The sequence below is a fragment of the Heptranchias perlo genome, chromosome 1 (genome assembly GCF_035084215.1).
Source record: "Heptranchias perlo isolate sHepPer1 chromosome 1, sHepPer1.hap1, whole genome shotgun sequence".
NCBI classification, from domain to species: domain Eukaryota; kingdom Metazoa; phylum Chordata; class Chondrichthyes; order Hexanchiformes; family Hexanchidae; genus Heptranchias; species Heptranchias perlo.
The window spans coordinates 140,339,379-140,361,010 of NC_090325.1; the positions used below are offsets into that span (position 1 = coordinate 140,339,379).

The 21,632-nt window shown below is 41.7% G+C and overlaps 1 protein-coding gene across 12 annotated transcripts in view; it reads right to left on the reverse strand.

Moving 5' to 3' along the window:
• Nucleotides 1-21,632, reverse strand: part of arfip1 (ADP-ribosylation factor interacting protein 1 (arfaptin 1)) — a 181,886-nt gene that overhangs the window by 18,428 nt on the left and 141,826 nt on the right. For 11 of the 12 annotated variants that reach the window (XM_067991916.1, XM_067991912.1, XM_067991889.1 and 8 more), the window contains 3 exons: nucleotides 21,158-21,253; nucleotides 16,726-16,838; nucleotides 3,284-3,505 (listed from right to left, as the gene is read on the reverse strand). In XM_067991916.1, coding sequence (XP_067848017.1) covers nucleotides 3,284-3,505; nucleotides 16,726-16,838; nucleotides 21,158-21,253 — 431 coding nt within the window. The remainder of the gene's footprint in view (nucleotides 1-3,283; nucleotides 3,506-16,725; nucleotides 16,839-21,157; nucleotides 21,254-21,632) is intronic. The other variant, XM_067991907.1, reaches the window with a different exon arrangement.

The following is a 21,632-nucleotide window of genomic DNA, read 5'->3' on the forward strand; positions in this document are numbered from 1 at the left end:
TCAGCATCCAACTAGTGTATCAAGTTCAAGGTTTGGCTGTCTCAAGTCAATTTGGGAAAGTCTGAAGAGGAAGTTGTTACTTCAAAAGGGCATATCAATCAAAAGACCTAGATATCACCTGGACTGAAACCAAGCAGATATTTATTCCCAAAAAGCACCATAGCCCATTCAAGCAACAAAACTATAGCATTGGCTCACAGCCATGGTTTAATAAAAGGTATCTTGCAGCAGTTGTCAAAAGATTGGCAAGAACATAATAGGAGCAGCAGTAGTCCATACGGCTCCTCGAGCCTGCTCTGTCATTCAATCAGATCATGGCTGATCTTCAACTTCAACTCCACTTCCCTGCCCAATCCCCATATCCCTCGATTTCCCTAGAGTCCAAAAATGTATCTCTCTCAGCCTTGAATATACTCAACGACTCAGCATCCACAGCCCTCTGGGGTAGAGAATTCCAAAGATCCACAGCCCTCTGTGAAGAAATTCCTCCTCATCTCAGTCTTGAATGGCCGACCCCTTATCCTGCGACTATGCCCCCTAGTTCTAGGCTCTCCAGCCAGGGGAAACAACCTCTCAGCCTCTACCCTGTCAAGCCCCCTCAGAGTTTTATATGTTTCAATGAGATCACCTCTCATTCTTCTAAACTCCAGAGAGTATAGGCCCATTCTACTCAACCTCTCCTCATAGGACAACCTTCTCGGGAATTAATCTAGTGAACCTTCGTTGGCAAACGTCCTTCAGTGTAGATAAATGCATAGTTATACTCCCAGACGCGCAGAATTCAGGGAGAGAATATAGCATGGGTGGCTGTAAGCTAAAGCTGACAGGAAGAAAGAAAATTGGGAGTTGTCACTGATCGTCCCGCATCAGGCGGTTGCAGCCAAAGCGAACAGGGTCTTGGGATGTATTGTCCAGACTGTTTGGTATAAAATTAGGATCACAATAGAGTTGTATAAGGCTTTGCTGAGATCTTGTCTGGAGTACTATGTACCTTTTTGCACCCCCTTACCTTGGGAAGGACAGAAAGGGTGGGAATATGGGGACGAGTCCAGTAAGAAGTGGGATGAGCATGTATGGGCCTGATGGTCTTTTCCTGTCCTGAGTATACAACAAAAAGCAGAAATGTCTCACTAGATTTTGGTGGGGAATCAGAGGAGAACAGGCAACTGAAACAACTAGGAAACCAATCCCCATTCTAAGTCCCAATATAAAAAGACCTCATCAACTTGCCAGAGGCAGAACTCCAAGATCAACTCCAATCTGCACAATTCTCAGACAGTCTCCAAAAAATAGTGGCAAATGGGCAAATCTCTTTCCAACATCCAGCTGAACCCCTACTATCCCTTCTTGTGAGAAGAACGGAATTGCATGCCTTTGCAATAAATAAGGTGGAGTAAATGAACATATTTACTAAAGAGTCGTCCAAAAGTATGAGGTAAGTGATCAAAGTGCAGCAATCTAATTAGTTGAATCAAGATTATCAGGCACACCAAAGATAAACATCCGTTTCAGAAGCTTGATGCTAGAAAAACTATTGGTCTGAATCATATAGGCTCATCAGTTCTCAGATGCTTATCCAAGGAATTAGCTGCTCCTCTGGCTCATGTATTTCAACTTTCTCATTGAGTGCTGCCCCACACTTTGTAGAAAGCAGCAAACATACCATCTGCTCAGGAGTGGTGGTAAAAGTTAGACCATGATAACTAGACCAGTATCTTTATTGTTAATTGTATGAAAGTTTATGAAAACTATAGTGAATGAGAAGCAGTTGCAACATCCCAACCACAACAACCTATTTGAGCACCAATTTGGCTTCAGACCAAGTTGGTTACTTTGTGATTATCTCAATCCAGAATGAATGAATTCACAAGTTACAGCAGCAGCCCTCAGATTTTCTAAGGTCTTCAGTAGGGCATGCTATACTCTCATGACACATCTGGTGAGCTACTGAATGGCATAACTTGCTCAGAAGATGCAAACATCAGATCATTATAAATGGGTGTTCAACACCTGCCTATCCCCTCCCAACTTTCTTTCCCTCAATTCCTGAAGGTAGATAGCTGATGCCTGTCTGGTGTACAAGGCGGTAGTCATCATGTCTGAGCCTAGATAGTGGATGTCAGAAGGCGAATTTAGCTACAGAGACATCGCAGTTGACCCCGCTCCTGTCCTCAACCAATGTGCCTACATATATACAGAGAGGGCTGGACTTTCTTCTTTTACCCATTTTCTTGGGTCAGGGTTCATTACACATGCACAGCAGGCTCTCAGCGGGATTTCTGCCACCAAGAGACAGCCTGCCAGTAGCACTGAGGAAGCTTCAGTGGTGCTGCAGTAGGGACGGCGTTACACCACCACAAGGGGCAGCAAGGGACCTCAATGGGGAAAAAGCGCTCCAATGATGGTAGGAGCTGCAGCCCCCTGTAGACCGAGGCCCACACAGGGATGTAATTGAGTGGGGAGAAGGCTGGAGGAAGAGGAGGCCTCTACTACATCCTCTCCCTCCACTAATGCACTTTGGGGGCATTGCCATTGCTACCCTGGGCCTACCACCTTTCACCAGGGGATCACAGGAACTAGTGGCAACAGGTGGGAGGGAAATGGACCAAAGGCCAGGTTCTGCCTCTCCCATCAGCATTTACACACGGTGGATGGGAAAGAGTTAGATCCGGTAGAGGAAGGAAATTAAGGTTGGGGCAGACAGACTGTAGCAGATGTCTACGACCCATTTTCCTGCAGTTTCCACCACTGTCTTGCCTGATTTCAGGTGAGGAAAATTCAGCCCATAGTGTCCTAACTCGTGTCACCTATATGTTACAACAGTGATTACACTTCAAAACTACTTAATTGGCTGTGAAGCGCTTTGGGACGTCCTGAGGGGCACTATATAAATACAAGTCTTCCATACAGTATAAAGGATGTGCTCAGAGGGTAGAGCCCCATTATATCTTGGCCTGATGGAATGGAACTACACCATGAAGCCTAAGAGCCCAGAGCAAGGATGTGAGGGGATGGTTAAGTTGGAATTCAATGTGTGGAGGATGCCTTAACTTGAAAAAAGAGTTACACAGGTAATCTGATTTTCATCTTTTGTTTCAACTTGTTTTTGCTGAGATAAGGTTCTTGTCACACGGGAAGTTATGCATGCAAACTCCACAAGCTACCACTCCATGGTGTAAGCTCATTAGTGCCTCAACAGGGCTCACAATCAAACCATCTTTTTAGGAGTTTTGTTTAAATGTGTAAATCAGTAAAAGTATTTAAGAATAAATAGAGTACTTACATGGAGCTCTGGAGACTTCACACTAAGTTCTCCAAAAGCATCCCCAAGTTGCCGCTGTGTCTGTACCACTTGGTAGAACTGTATCGCCATTTGCCGAGCTAGTCGCAGGAGATTTTCATACTTTTTCTTGGTGTCTCTCAGTATTTCTATCTGTGATTCAAGCTCTAGATCCACTGTCTTTGAGCCACGACCCAACTTTTCAGAAAGGACCTGTCGTGTGCACTGCAACAAAAATTACAAAACAACTTGTTTTGCCGGAAAATAGAAACTTTTTGAAAACAGGAGCCAGGCTAAATATTTGCCATAGTACAAATAATCAACGTAAAAACTTTGGCAAAAAGAGAATACATTCATTTTAGAACAAACGTTTTTACGTCACTGTGGTTGCAGATCCAATACCTGCTGGTTACCAGCATTTCAATCAATTTAACTAATAAACATGAGGTGTTTTATTACTCAACACTTAGAACAGCTAAACAAAACTCCTATGATGGCTAAATGGGTAAAGACGCCACTCAGTATAACAGTAAGCCAAACAGACCAAAAGTTGCCAAGTTCAATTCCTGTGTGTGCCTGGTTAACTGATCTAAGCTGGGGCATACAATTGGCTTCAATGCTACAGACTAGCAGGGAGGGGGGGAAAAACATCCAGCGTAGCTGCTCCTGATTGCCACTTGTGGGCAAAGTACTGAAGGGTTCCCACAGTTTCTGAAACATACATCAGCAAGATTCAACCTCCAAAAGACAGGAAGAAAACTGGGAACAAATATCAAAGCGATTGTCTTTGTCCCTTACCACAATCTCTGTATTGAAGGCAACAATAACTTGCAATTATATAGCGCCTTTAACATAGTAAAACGCCCCAAGGCGCTTCACAGGAGCGTTATCAAACAAAAAATGATACTGAGCCACATAAGGAGATATTAGGACAGGTTGGTCAAAGAGGTATGTTTTAAAGGAGCGTCCTATGGGACGGAAGAAAGGTGGAGAAGTGGAGAGGTTTAGGGAGGGAATTCCAGAGCTTAGGGCCTAGGCAGCTGAAGGCACAGCCGCCAATGGTGGAGCGGTTAAAATAGGGGATGCGCAAGAGGCCAGAATTGGAGGAGCGCAGAGATCTTGGAGGGTTGTAGGGCTGAAGGAGGTTACAGAGATAGGGAGGGGCAATGCCATGAAGGGATTTAAAAACAAGGGAGAATTTTAAAATCAAGGCGTTGCCGGATGGAGCCAATGTAGGTCAACGAACACAGGGATGATGGGTGAACGGGACTTGGTGCGAGTTAGGATACGGGTGGCAGAGTTTTGGATGATGTCAAGTTTATGGAGAGTGAAAGTTGGGAGGCCGGCCAGGAGAGCATTGGAATAGTCAAGTCTAGTAACAAAGGCACGGATGGGGGTTTCAGCAGCAGATGAGCTGAGGCAGGGATGGAGACAGGGAATGTTACGGAGGTGGGAGTATGCGGTCCTGGTGACAGAGCCAACATGGGGTCGGAAGCTCATCTCAGGGTCAAATAGGACACCAAGGTTGTGAACGGTCTGGTTCAATCTCAGACAGTGGCTGGAGAGAGGGACGGAGTCGGTGGCTAGGGAACAGAATTTGTGGCGGGGACTGAAGACAATGGCTTTGGTCGTCCCAATATTTAGTTGGAGGAAATTTCTGTTCATCCAGTACTAGATGTCGGACAAGCAGCATGACAAATCAGAGGTGGGGGGAGGGTTGAGAGGGGTGGTGATGAGGTAGAGCTGGGTGTCGTCAGCGTACGTGGGGAACCTGACGTGTTTTCAGTTAATTTCGCCGAGGGGCAGCATGTAGATGAGAAATAGGAGGGGTCCAAGGATAGATCCTTGGGGGAATCCAGAAGTAATGGAGTGGGAGGGAGAAGAGAAGTCATCGCAGGTTATTCTCTGGCTACGACCGGATAGATTGGAATGGAACCAGGAGAGGGCAGTCCCACCCAGCTGGATGACTGAGGAGAGACGTTGGCAAGTAAAATTAAAACCATTTTTTTTTAAATAGAGGAAAGCAGACAGGGCAGCCAAGTGTTTTTTTTTCTGAGGCTGAATTCAGCTGTGAAGTCTGTCAAAGTCTATGCTGGCAAGAGATCCATATTTAGAAATGAAGCATAGCAAAAAAGGTAGATTTCATAAATTCAGAATGATTATAATTTAGATTTTATATTACAATTTCTTCATCAGTCATAAACTCTGCCTATTCACTGACTGTGAACTAAGTACCAAAGCACACTGTACACAAGAATTGAGGACAGGGATAGTCAACCTTACAGAGCTCAAGATTTGGGGCAAAAAGAACTGTACCTGGAAAAGAGCTGCAAGTGTTAAAACTCTTGTTATGACTCGGGTCCTAGGAGAGTGACATTAACATTGTGTTTTCACTGCCGTGAATGCTAGAGGGGTCAGGTCATTTATGTTCAGATGTGTCGCTGAGTGTGAAAATCATCCAGCTGCACTTCATCAACACGCATCATGAAGATGCCTGAAAGTTTTCCGTTAAGGTACCAATAAAACTTTGCAGGATCTGCTTTTAATCGAACACAACCTATTTTCAGCAAAACAGATCTCACCGAAAAATACCATACCCTGGAAGCATCATTCAGGGCACAGAAGAATTTGTTTAGTTTCCGTGGTTTTCCTTCCACATCTGCTGCCTCTTTAGGCAGTTTCAGAAACACTTCTCTCTGAAAAGTATCACCCTGCAGAAATGTGGATTTTATATCAATTGACCTACACTCCCATGAATATGTTGCCAAAAGAGCCAAAAAGATTTTGAAGGTTACCTTTCCAGCAATGGGAGAATCCACTCGAACATCTGTATCACCCAGTTTCTCTTCAAAACCCCTAGCTACCAACCTCACTTTAGCTTTATAAGTTCCATCTGCAAGGACTTTTTCAGTACAAACCCATCTCTGCGGCAAAGCTGGTTGACCCTTATCTGTTACCTCAGAATAAACTCCAAATTCTTTCCAACTACCTAACTCCCTTTGTTTTGCCTCTCTTACTCATTTATCCTCAAGTTTAAAAAACTTCACCATCATGAGGACTTCTGCTTCTAGTTCTGTTACGTTACTGTTCTGTGGTCTTTGTTTCAATGTCTGACCTAGTCAATCTATGTCCTCTACTTCCACAGGGACTACTACTGTGAGATCTCCCTCTTTCATCTCTAATTCGTGATCGTTTTCTGACGTGAGATTCACTTCCGGACTCCCTGTCACTACTCGGACTCCACTTTTGTACTCTCCACTCTTATCCCATTCTGCCAGTCCATGGACCTGGCTTCATGGCCATCATCCTGAACATTTCACCAAAATTTAAACTTACTAGTAGCTTTGCCTGCATGTCCCAAAATTGTTGCATCCCTCCATTCTTTAGTCCCAGTTGGAACATATGTCACTCGTAAAACAATTTTGTGACATTGTTCTTTGGATGTGATAGCTCTGTCATGTGTTTCATGATCACTGACATTACCCCTGTCCGGCCCTTGATCTACCTCATCAAAAAAAAAATCACATACAAGGTGCTTCATTTACTTCTATCAACTGCTCAGAGTCCAAGATTTTATAATTAATTCCAATTAATCGTGAAGAATGAACCCCAACAGTTTGATTGCCATGTTGGACAATTACTGTCTTACCATCACGACCTATTACCATTTCCTATGACCCTCTCTTTTATAGTATATCATATCTCCTGAATTGAACTCTGTCTCAGATGGTCTAACACGAAGCCTCAGTGCTCTACGAATTTTCTGATACCTCAGCCTTATAAAAGCCTGTCTCCCTGCATGCATAGCATTTAAATGCTCAGAAAAAATGGCACTAATTGTAGTACCTTCTAGAGCAGGAGGATTATCACAAAGAACAGAAGATAATTTGGGATTGTGCCCATAGACTAGTTGGTAAGGACTATATCCTCCAACCATCTGAAGAGTATTCTTTGCATGAACTGCCCATGCTAAGACAGTTGACAATTTACACCCTGGCGATCAGCCAAAATTTTATGCACCATGCTATCAATCACAGCATGATTCCTTTCACAAAGAACATTGCTAAAAGGGCTCTGAGCTGCTGTATTCATATTCTCACTCATATCTCTGAACTCCACGTTAGCGAATTCACCTCCATTGTCAGTCAAAAACATTGCTGGTGTCCAGTCCCTATCCATTTTTCCATAATTTTATCTAGAATAACCTTCTTCTCCCTACTATATATTAGTGTAGAAATACTAAATCTCGTAGCCAAGTCAATAAAATGTAAGATGAAAACATTTCTATCTTTGTCCCATATCTTTAGATCCATGGCAACTACTTTGTTAAAGTCACATACGAATGGAACACTTACAATAGGACGTGGGGCATCCGTCTATACTTCTTACACATTTCACAGTTCACACTAATCTCATCTATTAGCCTCATATAGTCCTCATCAACTACACCTGCATCTTTTAGCAGGATCTTTAAAGTTTGACAAGTAGGGTGGGCAAATTGTCTATATAACTAAGACAATTTATTTTTTTCTCTCTCATCGCCTGATGCCATTAATACTCGCCTAACATGCTGATGAGAAACATCAGGTTTTATTAAGGGGATAGAATAATGCCCTGACTGGGTAAACTTCAGATCAACAGATTTTCCAAAAATGATTGCCTCATTGTGTTCCATGTCAAGTTTCATTTTTGCCTTTTTCATGGAAGGTTTACCTAAAAGCATAGATATCTTACTAGAGACTACATCCGTACTTATAAAATGGCTTACTCCAGCTATCTTACATGGATTTACCACTCTTGAGTGACCTCAAGGTGTTACCATCTCCAAACCTAAAATGTGTAGAACTTATATATTCCTTAACCTTGTGTCGATCCTCGCTACTTAGTAAATCAAGATAACATTTTAACCAATTTATCCCACATACAGTTGAAGTACATGCATTAACACCGCACAATCAAAGGAATCCGCGACTAATATATTCATCACAGGACTAAAACTCCTTGTGACCATTATAATCTGTTTATGTTCATTATCTTCATCTTTTCCCTCAGAACTACTTTCTTCATGCGCATTTCAAAGACCCTGCGTCTTCGCTCTGGGTAATTCGCCTCATGATGATACTTAGAATCACATCTAAAGCATCTCCTGATTTTTCCTTGGGCATTCCTGGAATTCTGTTGATATAACTGGGTCTGCTATACCTGCTTTCATCATCAATCTGGCTGTTTTTAATCCTTCCGTCATATCGACGCCTGCGACTGGTCTCTTGAAAATTTTGAAACCTGGACTGGCGCCTGGTTTAGTATCTGGAACATTTCTAAATCTGGTAACCATCAAATCTTCCATTCTATGTGTCACAGAGGGCTTCAGTCTCCTGGACAACCAGTGCAGTCAGTGAGAATGGGGGGAGAGGGGGATACAGGGGAGAGAATGGGGGGAGAGTGGGATACAGCAGAGAGAATGGGGGGAGAGTGGGATACAGCAGAGAGAATGGGGGGAGAGGGGGATACAGCAGAGAGAATGGATTAGAGTAGACAGGGCTGATGGCCGGCGCGGACACGATGGGCCGAAGGGCCTCTGTCCGTGCTGTATGACTCTATGACTCTAAGACCCCATTTGTTGCATGAAGGCTGAAGGGAATGAGTGTTTCCCCAGGATTTTCTTTAAGGCAGCAGACATTTGATCCAAGAGTCTCCTCTTCCGAGAACTGAATGCTATTTAGGACCAGTTGCCTGTCCATATGAGACAACTTAGCACAATCCAGTAACTTAAACCCTAGTACCGATCCAGGGATTTCCAATTTGAACGTTGTCAACCTTTGGTACAATTTACATACGAACATACGAATTAAGAGCAGGAGTAGGCCATTCGGCCCCTCGCGCCTGCTTTGCCATTTGATAAGATCATGGCTGATCTGATTGTGACCTCAACCCTACTTTCCTGTTTACCTACTATAACCTTTGATTTCTTTGTTAATCAGGATCTATTTAACTCGGCTTTAAAAATATTCAATGACCCTGCCTCCACCGCTCTCTGGGGAAGGGAATTCCACAGACTCACAACCCTGAGAGAAAAAATTTCTCCTCCTCTCGGTCTTAAATGGGAGACCCCATATTTTTAAACTGTGGCCCTTAGTTCTAGTTTCTCCCACAAGGGGAAACGTCCCCTTAGGATCCTATATGTTTCAATAAGATCGCCTCTCATTCTTCTAAACTCCAGTATATACAGGCCCAACTTGTTCAACCTTTCCTCATAAGATAACACCCTCATCCCAGGAATCAGTTGAGTGAACCTTCTCTGAACCATCTCTAAAGCAATTATGTCCTTTCTTAAATAAGGAGACCAAAACTGCACACAACATTCTCAATGTGGTCTCACCAATGCCCTGTACAACTATAGCAAAACATCTCTACTTTTATATTCCATTCCCCTTGCAATAAATGACAACATTCCATTTGCCTTCCAAATCACTTGCTGTACCTGCATACTAACTTTTTGTGATTCATGTACAAGACACCCAGATCCCTCTGTACCTCAGAGTTCTGCAATCTCTCTCCATTTAAAAAATATACTGCTTTTTTATTCCTCCTGCCAAAGTGGACAAGTTCACATTTTCCCACATTATACTCCATCTGCCAAATTTTTGCCCACTCATTTAACCTATCTATATCCCTTTGCAGACTCCTTATGTCCTCTTCACAACTTACTTTCCTACCTACCCTTTGTGTCATCAGCAAATTTAGCAACCATACATTCAATCCCTTCATCCAAGTCATTGATACAGATTGTAAATAGTTGAGGCCCAAGCACTGATCCCTGTGGCACTCCACTTGTTACATCTTGCCAACCTGAAAATGGCCCGTTTATACCTACTCTCTGTTTCCTGTTAGCTAACCAATCCTTTATCCATGCTAATATGTTACCCCCTACACCATGAGCTCTTATTTTGTGTAGTAGCCTTTGATATGGCACCTTGTCAATAGCCTTCTGGAAATCCAGGTACACCACATCCACAGGATCCCCTTTATCCACGTTGCTTGTTACTTCCTCAAAGAACTCTAATAAATTAGTCAAACACAATTTTCCTTTCACAAAGCTGTGTTGACTCTGCCTGATTGCATTGAGATTTTCTAAGTGCCCTGTTATAACCACCTTAATAATAGATTCTAGCATTTTCCCTATGACAGATGTTAAGCTAGCTGGCCTGTAGTTTCCTGCTTTCTGTCTCCTTCCTTTCTTGAATAGAAGAGTTACATTCACTATTTTCCAATCTGATGAGACTCTTCCAGAATCTAGGGAATTTTGGAAAATTAATACCAATGCATCGACTATCTCTGCAGCCACTTCTTTTAAGGCCCTAGGATGAAGTCCATCAGGACTTGGGGACTTGTCAGCTTTTAGTTCTAATATTTTTTTCAGAACCCTTTCCCTAGTGATTGTAAATGTTTTAAGTTCCTCCCTCCCTTTCACCTCTTGATCCACAATTATTTCTGGCATATTACTTGTACCCTCTACAGTGAAGATGGACGCAAAATATCTGTTCAATTCATCCGCCATTCCTTATTCTCCATTATTAATTCCCCAGACTCACTCTGTAGAGGACCAACGCTCATTTTACTTACTTTTTTCCTTTTTAAATACCTGTAGAAACTCTTACTATCTGTTTTTATATTTCTAGCTAGCTTTCTCTCGTACTCTAATTTCTCCCTCCTTATTACTCTTTTAGTCATTCTTTTCTATTTTTTAATATTCTGTCCAATCATCTGACCTGCCACTAATTTTCGTGGAACTGTATGCTTTTTCTTTCAATTTGATACTATCTTTAACTTCCTTAGTTAGCATTTGTTTTAGTTATTCCTTTGTTAAAGTCCACGATATACTCTTCCAATGAATGACCATCCGTTTTCCGAAATCTATCAAATGCTGACCAGGCCTCATAGGCACTTAACACGTCATCTTTGTTGTAGATTTTATCCAGAAATTCTATCAGAAAGGTAAAACCTTCATCATTATCCAAAAGATCTGCATCCATTTCAGAAAATACCTTACTTCTGATTTTACTTCGTTCAGGAAGCGTCAATGCCAAGGCCATGCCTTATTTTTCCTTTGAGAGTAGTGACCCATGCCCACATATCAACCTCATTCTTCCACTGGTCATACGGTTCAAACTCTGAGAACATCGGAGGGAAATCATACTTCGACAATTGAAACTTGCTTTCTGCCATTTTCCACAATGGCCACTAGACTTTCAAGTTTTGCTTAGTATGTCCAAAAAACCCCACAGTTTTCAACCTTCACTTTTAGGCAACCATCCTCTCCTGCCATGTTAAAAATGGGATAGCCATGTGGTGAAAGATAGAATAGTAGAGCCTGATCTTTAGTTGCTTCCAAGCCTTTATTCAGAGTTTCCTCTTGCACACCACCACACCCTAGCTAAGCTCTCCTCTAAAAAGATCCAACAGACTCCCCAATCGATACCCACCACCTGAATGCAATTAACCCCAACTGATACAAATCATACAATTAACAACATTGCCTCCTCCTCTGCCACTACTCTTCAAACATTCTGGTCCCGTTCCCAAACTTGTTGCATCTCCTGTGCCTCGTCCCCTGTAAATGGTGCTTCCTGCTCTCGGAGCCACAGCACGCGAGTATAGCATGCATGATTATGGCTACCCAGAGAATCCCACCCATAGGCCAAAGAGCTGTATGGAGCTCACAAGTCACATGTTGGCCACACTGGTTACAGAGATGCCAGGATGAGGCAGAGGGAGCAGGAATAAAAAAAACAAGGAATGAATGAGAGAATCATCAATCATTAAAAAAAGAGAAAAGTCAGTCTCTTCACTTTTTAAAATTTAGTACACCCATCTTTCAATTTTTATATACTAACCTTCCAATCCATTTTTAAAAAAAATCAGTATTACAAAGTATTAGAAATTTTTCACAACTATTGTCAATTAGAAGCACCATACTGCTATTGCTGTTGCACATAAGACCAATGCTGCATTTGACTCCTGACAATTTATAGCAATCTCCTTGATGATCCAACAGCAATGACAAGGATCCTGTCTTGATTATCTCCACAATCTGTCATTATCAAGAATGTGACTGACACACAGGCTCTCTAACTGCACTCATGATGTGGAGATGCCGGTGATGGACTGGGGTTGACAATTGTAAACAATTTTACAACACCAAGTTATAGTCCAGCAATTTTATTTTAAATTCACAAGCTTTCGGAGGCTTCCTCCTTCGTCAGGTGAACGATGTGAAAAACTTGCTTTCAACCTCAGTTTTGCTTTACTGACATCCTGGATCCTTCATGATAGCAGGGTACTGTGACTCAGCTAGTTGGCTGCTTAATTTAATTTTACACTGTTGGAATATTTCTGTACAAATAATTGTAAAAATTATGCAAACTCCACCTCATTGGATATTCACATTTGGATGATGTAATTTGTGCCACTAAATTAAGGCGTTAGTTAAAGTCAGCAGACAGGTGTGAACACATAAATCTCAGTAATTACGTTAATTATAGTTGATCTTTGAAGCAGGGTGATATGGTAATTGACTTGGCAAGATCCTTATCTTGTAGGCTGTCAAATCTTACTTGCTCAAGTTGCATCATTGTACTGTGACAGCTATTTATAAAACTTTTGATCAGATGCCTTATCTCTCTCAATTGTAAACAATTTTACAACACCAAGTTATAGTCCAGCAATTTTATTTTAAATTCACAAGCTTTCGGAGGCTACCTCCTTCCTCAGGTGAACTCAAACCTACTCAAACCTCTCTCAAACCTACTTTGATACAAGATTTCAGGTTCAGTTTAATGCAAAATAGAAAATCATTAATGGAAATTCAGTTTTCCTAATCTGTGTTACAGCCACCAGAAAATGCTGCTGTCAAGATTTTTTTTTAATCTAAAGGTAATTCAATTTGCCAACCTGTCCTCTGAACCTTATACTGGTGCCATAATCTGGGCTGCATTGGACTGAGTGGAGCTATCCTGTTTATACTCGTAAGTGCTACAGATGTTTTTTTTTAAAACTCCAGCAGTGCATCTATGGAACATGCATGTTTTTCTAAATTGGGAAATCAAAGTGTCACGGTCCATAATTCAAGGCCATCACTAAGATTGAAAAGGAAACACAAAGCAAATCAAAAACATTGATTGATGATTCGAAGTTTGGGTTTTACAAGTTGTAGGAGAAAGGAAAGACTAAGGGAGATAAGGAATTAGTTTTGAGGTCTTGAGAATAAATAAGTTCGAGTAGGAGACTGGACAATACATCTTAATTTTAAATGTGTGTAATAGCATACATGAAGCTTAGAACAAGGAAGGAAATTCAGTGGAGCATTAATCAGAATAATATTGATAATATGGAGAAAGACAGCAAAGGTTAAGGCAAAGAAAGGTTAAAGGTGAGAGATGGATCACCTGTCAGACATCCTGTTTACGAGTGTGTGAGAGGTGATAGAAAAGCCTCCCCAGACACAGGAGCAATATTCAAGTTTTGGGCTTTATAGAAATTGCGTTGTTTGAGGAAAAAAAGTGTTTGGAACAAAGAAGCGAGTTTCTCAGAGATGTGGGAGTTCAATGTGACAGGATAGTGAGGCCAAGAAGGTTGATAGATGCAGGATGATTATGGGTGGAATCATCAAAGGTTGGAGGCAGTAGCTGTTGATTAGATTTTCAAATGTTTTACAATGTGATTTGGACAGGGAAAGTTGGGCAGGGTTACAGTCACTGGTCTGAGGGCTGTTTATTTACACTGATATATATTTACATGAAATCTATCCCTGAGGTGATCAAGGTTACCTTCTCAATTATTAAACATAACTGGGCTGAATTATGGTAGTGAAAGGAGGTTGGGTCTTCATTTGCCACCATAAATATATTAGTTTAATTCAATTTGGTTTTGGTAACAAAAAAGTCATATAACAAAACCACAGGGAAAAATATGCCTTCTTTGAAAACATTTTAAATTAATTCCCCAAGCTTTTTTATGTCCTAGTCAATCAGAGTACTGTCTTGTGCAAAGCATCCTATTAGAACAATCTAGAAGGAAATAATGCAATCCTGGAAGTGATTACAAGCTCTACCATTCATGTAAATGTCTTCTCAATGACAAAAAAGTCATGGCATTTTCAAATATTTCAGTGTACTACATATCAGCACCGTTCGGGCTACTAAGGGAACAAGAATGAAGATATAATCAAGCATTCTATTTAACATTGAACTAATCAGCTCCATGTGCACCATTTAAAATTGCTCCAACCAACACTATACACCAGATACATCGACGACATTTTCTTTCTATGGACCCACGGCAAGGAATCACTAAAGAGACTACACGATAACATCAACAAGTTCCATCCCACCATCAAGCTCACCATGGACTACTCCTCAGAATCAGTTTCTTTCTTGGACACACGAATCTCCATCAAAGACGGGCACCTCAGCACCTCACTCTACCGCAAGCCCACGGACAACCTCACGATGCTCCACTTTTCCAGCTTCCACCCTAACCACGTCAAAGAGGCCATCCCCTACGGACAGGCCCTGCGAATACACAGGGTCTGCTCAGACGAGGAGGAACGCGATGGACACCTACAGACGCTGAAAGACGCCCCAGTAAGAACGGGATATGACGCTCGACTCATCGATCGACAGTTCCGACGGGCCACAGCAAAAAATCGCATAGACCTCCTCAGGAGACTAACACGGGACGCAACCAACAGAGTACCCTTTGTCGTCCAGTACTTCCCTGGAGCGGAGAAACTACGCCATGTTCTCCGCAGCCTTCAACACGTCATCAATGACGACGAACACCTCGCTATGGCCATCCCCACACCTCCACTACTCGCCTTTAAACAGCCACCCAACCTCAAACAGACTATCGTTCGCAGCAAATTACCCAGCTTTCAAGAGAACAGCGTCCACGACACCACACAACCCTGCCACGGTAACCTCTGCAAGACATGCCAGATCATCGACACAGATACCACCATCACATGAGAGGGCACCACCCACCAGGTGCATGGTTCATACTCCTGTGACTCGGCCAACGTTGTCTACCTCATACGTTGCAGGAAAGGATGCCCCAGAGCATGGTACATTGGCGAGACCATGCAGACGCTGCGACAACGGATGAACGGACACCGCGCAACAATCGCCAGACAGGAGGGTTCCCTCCCAGTCGGGGAACACTTCAGCAGTCAAGGACATTCAGCCACCGACCTTCGGGTAAGCGTACTCCAAGGCGGCCTTCGAGACACACGGCAACGCAAAATCGTCGAGCAGAAATTGATAGCCAAGTTCCGCACCCATGAGGACGGCCTCAACCGGGATCTTGGGTTCATGTCACGCTACACGTTACCCCACCAGCGAACAAATGTTATCTGTTTTTAATATAACGGGTCAGTTGCTGTCTTTTCTATGTTTCTACCTCTCTATCTCTGTTTTTTTTGTTTGTTGTTTTTTTTTGGTGATTTGTATATTCGGAGACCTTGCAGGTAACACCTGTCTGTCTGCACACTGATTGCCTTGGCAACGGGCAGTTGAAAAAACTGTCTGTAATCACCAAGCATTGTTCTGTGAATTATAAATGCGATTTCATTTCGAGGATTTCATTTCCAACAAACGTTCACCTGAGGAAGGAGGAAGCCTCCGAAAGCTTGTGAATTTAAAATAAAATCGTTGGACTATAACTTGGTGTTGTAAAATTGTTTACAATTGTCAACCCCAGTCCATCACCGGCATCTCCACATCATTTAAAATTTACATCAACACCAGTGTTATTGTAGCATTACACAATAAAAAATAATTGTACATTTCAGAATATATTTAACACTACTTTGAGCTTTAGTGACATGTACTGGGATTTGTTAATTAAATAAAGTGAAACTGTAAAGTACTACAAGCACAATATGAAAGAATACAACATTGATAGTTAAAATGCAATTGTGACATGTCTGCACTAATAACAGCGCTGTTATTTCACCAAAAGTAGCAATAACAGAGGTTTGAAGCAGGTCACCTGTTTGCTTTTATTGGCTGGCAAATGGTGTGGGACAAGGCAAGAATCCAAAAAACTGAGGTGGGTGGGGAGCTGCAGATTTTGTTGAAGGAACCCATGTCAAACCAAGGTTACTTTCCTCAATTGCAAAAAACACTGTACAACAGTTTTAGCAGACTGTAGAAGGAATTCATTGCTGTTCTCTCCAACATTTCTTTAGAAGTCGACACTATTAAAAGCATAGGTCGCTACAAGGTAGATGTCTAAATAGTACAATATTACTAGCTGTTAATGTAAACCACATACCCAAACACCTTGCATCATATTGTCCAGGAGCCATTTTTTACACTTTTACTTAACAACAATTGCACGCTATATTCCAGCCGAGAACGTACGAGAAAAAGCTCTACAGCACGTACCTTGTATGTGCTTATGCTCCATTTTTTCACTTGCTCAAGTTTTTCAAGGGCAATATTCTTAGATATATCATCTGTAATGACAACTGGACCACTTTGAGTGTTCTTCAGGCCACCTATTTTTAAATGAAGGAGCATATACAGTCAATATGTAAATAACACGTTACACAAAAAACTCAAGAGGCAGAATTAACTTGAAAGAACACATTCAAATAAAGTAGGATTAAAGAAGAGAACTCAAGGCTGTGAGTAATCAAGGCGACAAAGCAAAAACAGAGCCAGGAAACATGTGCACAGGACAACTACTCCAACCCACCTTCACTGTGCATATGTTGGAGTCAACTTAAGTTTCCTATTCAGAAACTTACATATAGATTTATGTAGCTCAGTAGCCCAAGTGGCTGAGTATCTGATTCACAATGAACAGCATGCAATACTGGGAGCCGAGGCTGGATGGTGAAAGACCATGCTTTAGCCAAAAAAACAGCACAAAGGTGCCAATTCTGCCTGGAATTCAATCATTAAAAGGTGCATTTGAAAATCCTACATCTTTTTAATCTATTGGGAGAAGAGGATAAAGAAAGAAATGAATACTTGATAAGGCCATCATCAGATTTTATTTGGGAGTATTCCTTTAAGTTTTACTCCAGAGCAAATCCAAATTCAGTGACCCTGGAAGCATTTACATGGAGGAAACAACAGCTTGTGACATGGCTATTTTTAACTAGGGCTTTCACACTTGGTGACAACCTATAACACTGCATGTCCTTGGGAGGTTATAAAGAGGGACCCTGCCATACTTAACTTCAGGAAACTTAAGATCAAGAACATTAATCAATGTGTCATGCTCTGGGATAATTCAAAATAACTTGTTAAATTAACAGCTTACCCAAATGGCTCAGAACACCAAGTGATGTGCAAATGAGCCATACAGACCAGGATGGTACCAGGTTCAATCCCCATTCTGTGCTGAATTAGCTGTTGTCAGCCAGGCATCAGTGGAAGATTCCAAATGGTCATCAGTGTCTCAAAAACTAGAGGTGTAAAAAAGATAGACCGGGTTCCTACCCCCAAACATTATGCAGCGACCCCTGCTGGAAGTGTCCATGTGTGGACATCATTGGTAGATAGGATCAGGCTAGGTTTGTGATTGCACTAGGGTCAAATAACCTGCTGGCTCTCTGTAAAAGCTTATGCAGAATGATGGTCACGTAGGCAAGGCAACAGAGGCCTGCTAGTACCAGAGGAACATATCCCAGCGCCATCTCAAAAGGGTGTTTTGGTGGGGGGGGGGGGGGGTGGGGGGAGGGAGAGAAGGGGAGGAGAGCAGAGGAACAAACTAGAGATGGAAATGACGCTGCAGTGAAACTACTATGCTTTTATATTCTATTCTGGTCACTTTCTATACAGATAGAACTAATGTAGTTAATGACAATAGAAATATGGACAAAAGCCAATAAATTATTTAAAGGAACATTTGGTTATATCTGCATGACAGTATGTTTCAGTTGTAGTCCACCACATGATTTTACTCCAAGCTAGAGATTGCTGACTGAACAGGAGAAAGAGAATGCTGCAAAGACAAGAACTAATATTAGTTTAAGCAGCTTTGTGCTGGCTGAAACACAAAGAACGAAATAAAAACACTGTTTTGAATCTTTCCTCCTACCTCTCCTTAAAAATATCAAAATTATGAATAATTTTCATTATGGGTAAGCACATTTGCTTTGCTGCTCATGTAGAACAGTGACTTCATGAGACAATATCATTCTGTAAATGCAAATACCGTGACACATCAAGCTACATTATCTGGGTGTGCCAGTTGTGCCTCGTGAAAGTTTAAATACATCTCATAACATTCTTTTTCCCCCATGGAAGTTAAACTACTTCTATTTCTAAACTTTATATTTAAGCGTTTTGTTGGGATTGTCCGCTTTTGCGCTCCCCAGCCTGCCATTGCTTGCCCATTCATTTTAATGGCTGGAAAATAGTGAGCTGAGAAGCAAGGAGGAAAATCTTGGCCTATATTTCCTGTTCTTCCCAGTGGTACACACCAATTGTAGTCAGAAGGGCAGATAATCTGCTGCTCTGAACCAGCCAGTATGAAATGCATAACACCAGAATGCAACACCTGTATCGCCGTTTTTCCCTCCAACCCCATGGGAAAGTATCTCATCTCCAATGCAGCATCTCCTATAGCAATGAGGCAGAGATTGAGATCAGTGGCATAGAGGAAATCAAAGCCATGATCCACCACTCTATACCTCAGTACTCCAACATGGTATGATACTCCCAGCTTACTGATAGGCTAAACTACTCACAAAACTAAATTATTTCAGTCTTCCTTTCAGGAGAGGAAAAGCAGTCCTTCTCAAGAACAGATTGCATCATGGAATATGATGTGACATTGAGGTAGAAGCTGTGGCAAAATATGGGTCTCTTTAGTTCAAGTAGTTAATTAGGACCACCAATCAAGCTGTGAATGAGGGCATAGATGGTGGAGTTCACCAACTCTCAGCCAAGTAAGTAGGTGGAGTGCCCCACAGAAACATGGTATACCATCTTGCAAGATTAAGGGGAGAGACGAGAACAATCCATTAACCTATGAATTCTATTCAATACTAGGCAGAGTGCTTCAGTAGACTACCATGCCCTCCTAGTTGTACAAGAGTTTATAGTGACAAATGGAAAACAGATATGGGTCCATGATCTGAGAGGTGAAAGGAATCAAGAACAAATCCACTCTCTCTCACTCACGAGAGGGGAAAGAGGAATGAAAACACACATTTTTAAAATAATAATGCTTTTGTAAACTAGGTAGATTTTAGTTGAAACGGTGTCAGTCAACCAAGGGGACATTCTACTGAGCAAATGGCATTGGCTGTCCCAAATTCTCATACAGTTTCTCTGTAATATCACAAATACACAGCATCCTCAAAACATATCTAGGAAAGCACAGGAAATGCAAAGCTGATTAGAAGCAAAAAGACACTATTCAATAATAACTGCAGCAAGTAAATAAAAGGAAATCTCCCAAAAGACTAATTTTGAAAAGAAAAATCAAAAGGGCAAAGAATTTCCGACAGATGGAAGGGAATTGAAGACGCATTTAACCTCATGAAGTAATCCTCAGAAGAGCAGAGCAGCTGAACTCACCCAGAAATAATTAGGTTTAAAGTTCCATTCATGATGGGGGATGGGAGATCAATATTTTAGTTCCAATAGTGTACTTTGAACCTTGAAAATATTATAATGCTTAAAAAACTCCAAGCACGACCATAGGAACAGGAGTCGGCCATTTAGCCCCTCGAGCCTGTTCCGCCATTCAATGAGATCATGGCTGATCTGTGACCTAACTCCACATACCCGCCTTAGCCCCATATCCCGTAATACCTTTGGTTAACAAAAATCTATCAATCTCAGATTTAAATTTAGCAATTGTGCTAGTATCAATTGCCGTTTGCGGAAGAGAGTTCCAAACTTCTACCACCCTTTGTGTGTAGAAATGTTTCCTAACTTCACTCCCGAAAGTCCTGGCTCTACTTTTTAGGCTATGTCCCCTAACGGATGAAATAGTTCTCTTCTAAAGGCACCGACTCCTTACTGGAGTATGGTTCCATGGGAGCAGGTACTTTATCCAAGTGGCCATTATTCATGACAGCAATTGTTGGCAAGCTATTTGACTACCAGGAGGGGTAACAGCAAAGCCAGATCTTTGCTCACCACACCAGGCGTCCACATGTGCACTTTCCAGCAGGACTTGTTGGATAGTGATCAAGAGCAGGAATCCTGGCTGATTTTTCCATCCAGGATGCTGAAGCCAAATGTAGTCCCTGGTTGAGATCAGCTGATGCAGCTCAGTCTGGGGATTGAATCTGGAACTTTCCTACTTAGCTGCTCACTGGATAAAATCACAGAGACATTTTATAGTTCATTTAAATACACATTAAAAACATTTTGCAGTTGGATAGGATTTAGCGTTGCAGAGTAAAACTGTAATAGTTAATTATGTGTCAGCGATCAAAGTACTCTTCACCATTGTTACTGAGGCCAAATTCCAGCAGTCACTTTCAATTTATGGTTTCAGCTTACATTTCATATGACCTATATGAAACAACATCAAAATGTTCCCCAAGGAAAAAGTGATCAGTATTAAGCATTTGAGTTTAGCAAAAGAACCTGAAAAGTTTACTGCTGACAAATTTGGAAAGAGTCCATGCTTGGTAAGATGGAAGCCTGAATAATGGACAGAAAGAGGAAAAGCCACTGTAACTTTGCATCATTTGTCTGTTACTGCCAAGGCACAAGAGACACCTGTAAGTATCATGCAGATCTGAAGAGAGTAGTCCAATTACTTATAAAGGTGATATTATAGTGTGTTAGTGTATTGCCAGCTGAGAAAAGGGATAATTTCTTCAGGCAGAGCAGTGAATACCTGCAGGACCAGAAACATCCTGTGCTTGTTCAGCCAATCTGCTAGCAGCTGCATTGCTGGGAAACATAACTGGACTCTTTGGAAAGAAAGAGGAACCTGAAAATAGCAAAGATTAACAGTAAGAAATATCAACGGCATCTGAAGAATGGAGCATTTTCAAACTGATGTAATGTGACCACTTCCAGGAGAGCCACACAAAAACAAAACAGTGAACACCACTGACAACAATTTAACAATAGCTCCAACATCCATTCAACTGATCTGCCAAAATGTCTTCTTGGTTAAGGAGAGGTGGGTGGGTGAGGAAATAAACACACGTACATTACACATATATAATAAAAAACTGAATGGCAAGTATCAACTAGTAATACATTCATATCAAAGAATCTATTTAATAGTGATGCCAGGAAAGTACATGCAGTAAGTCTGCACATCACAACATCTCCAAATATTCTTTGCTAATCCCAAACTCTTA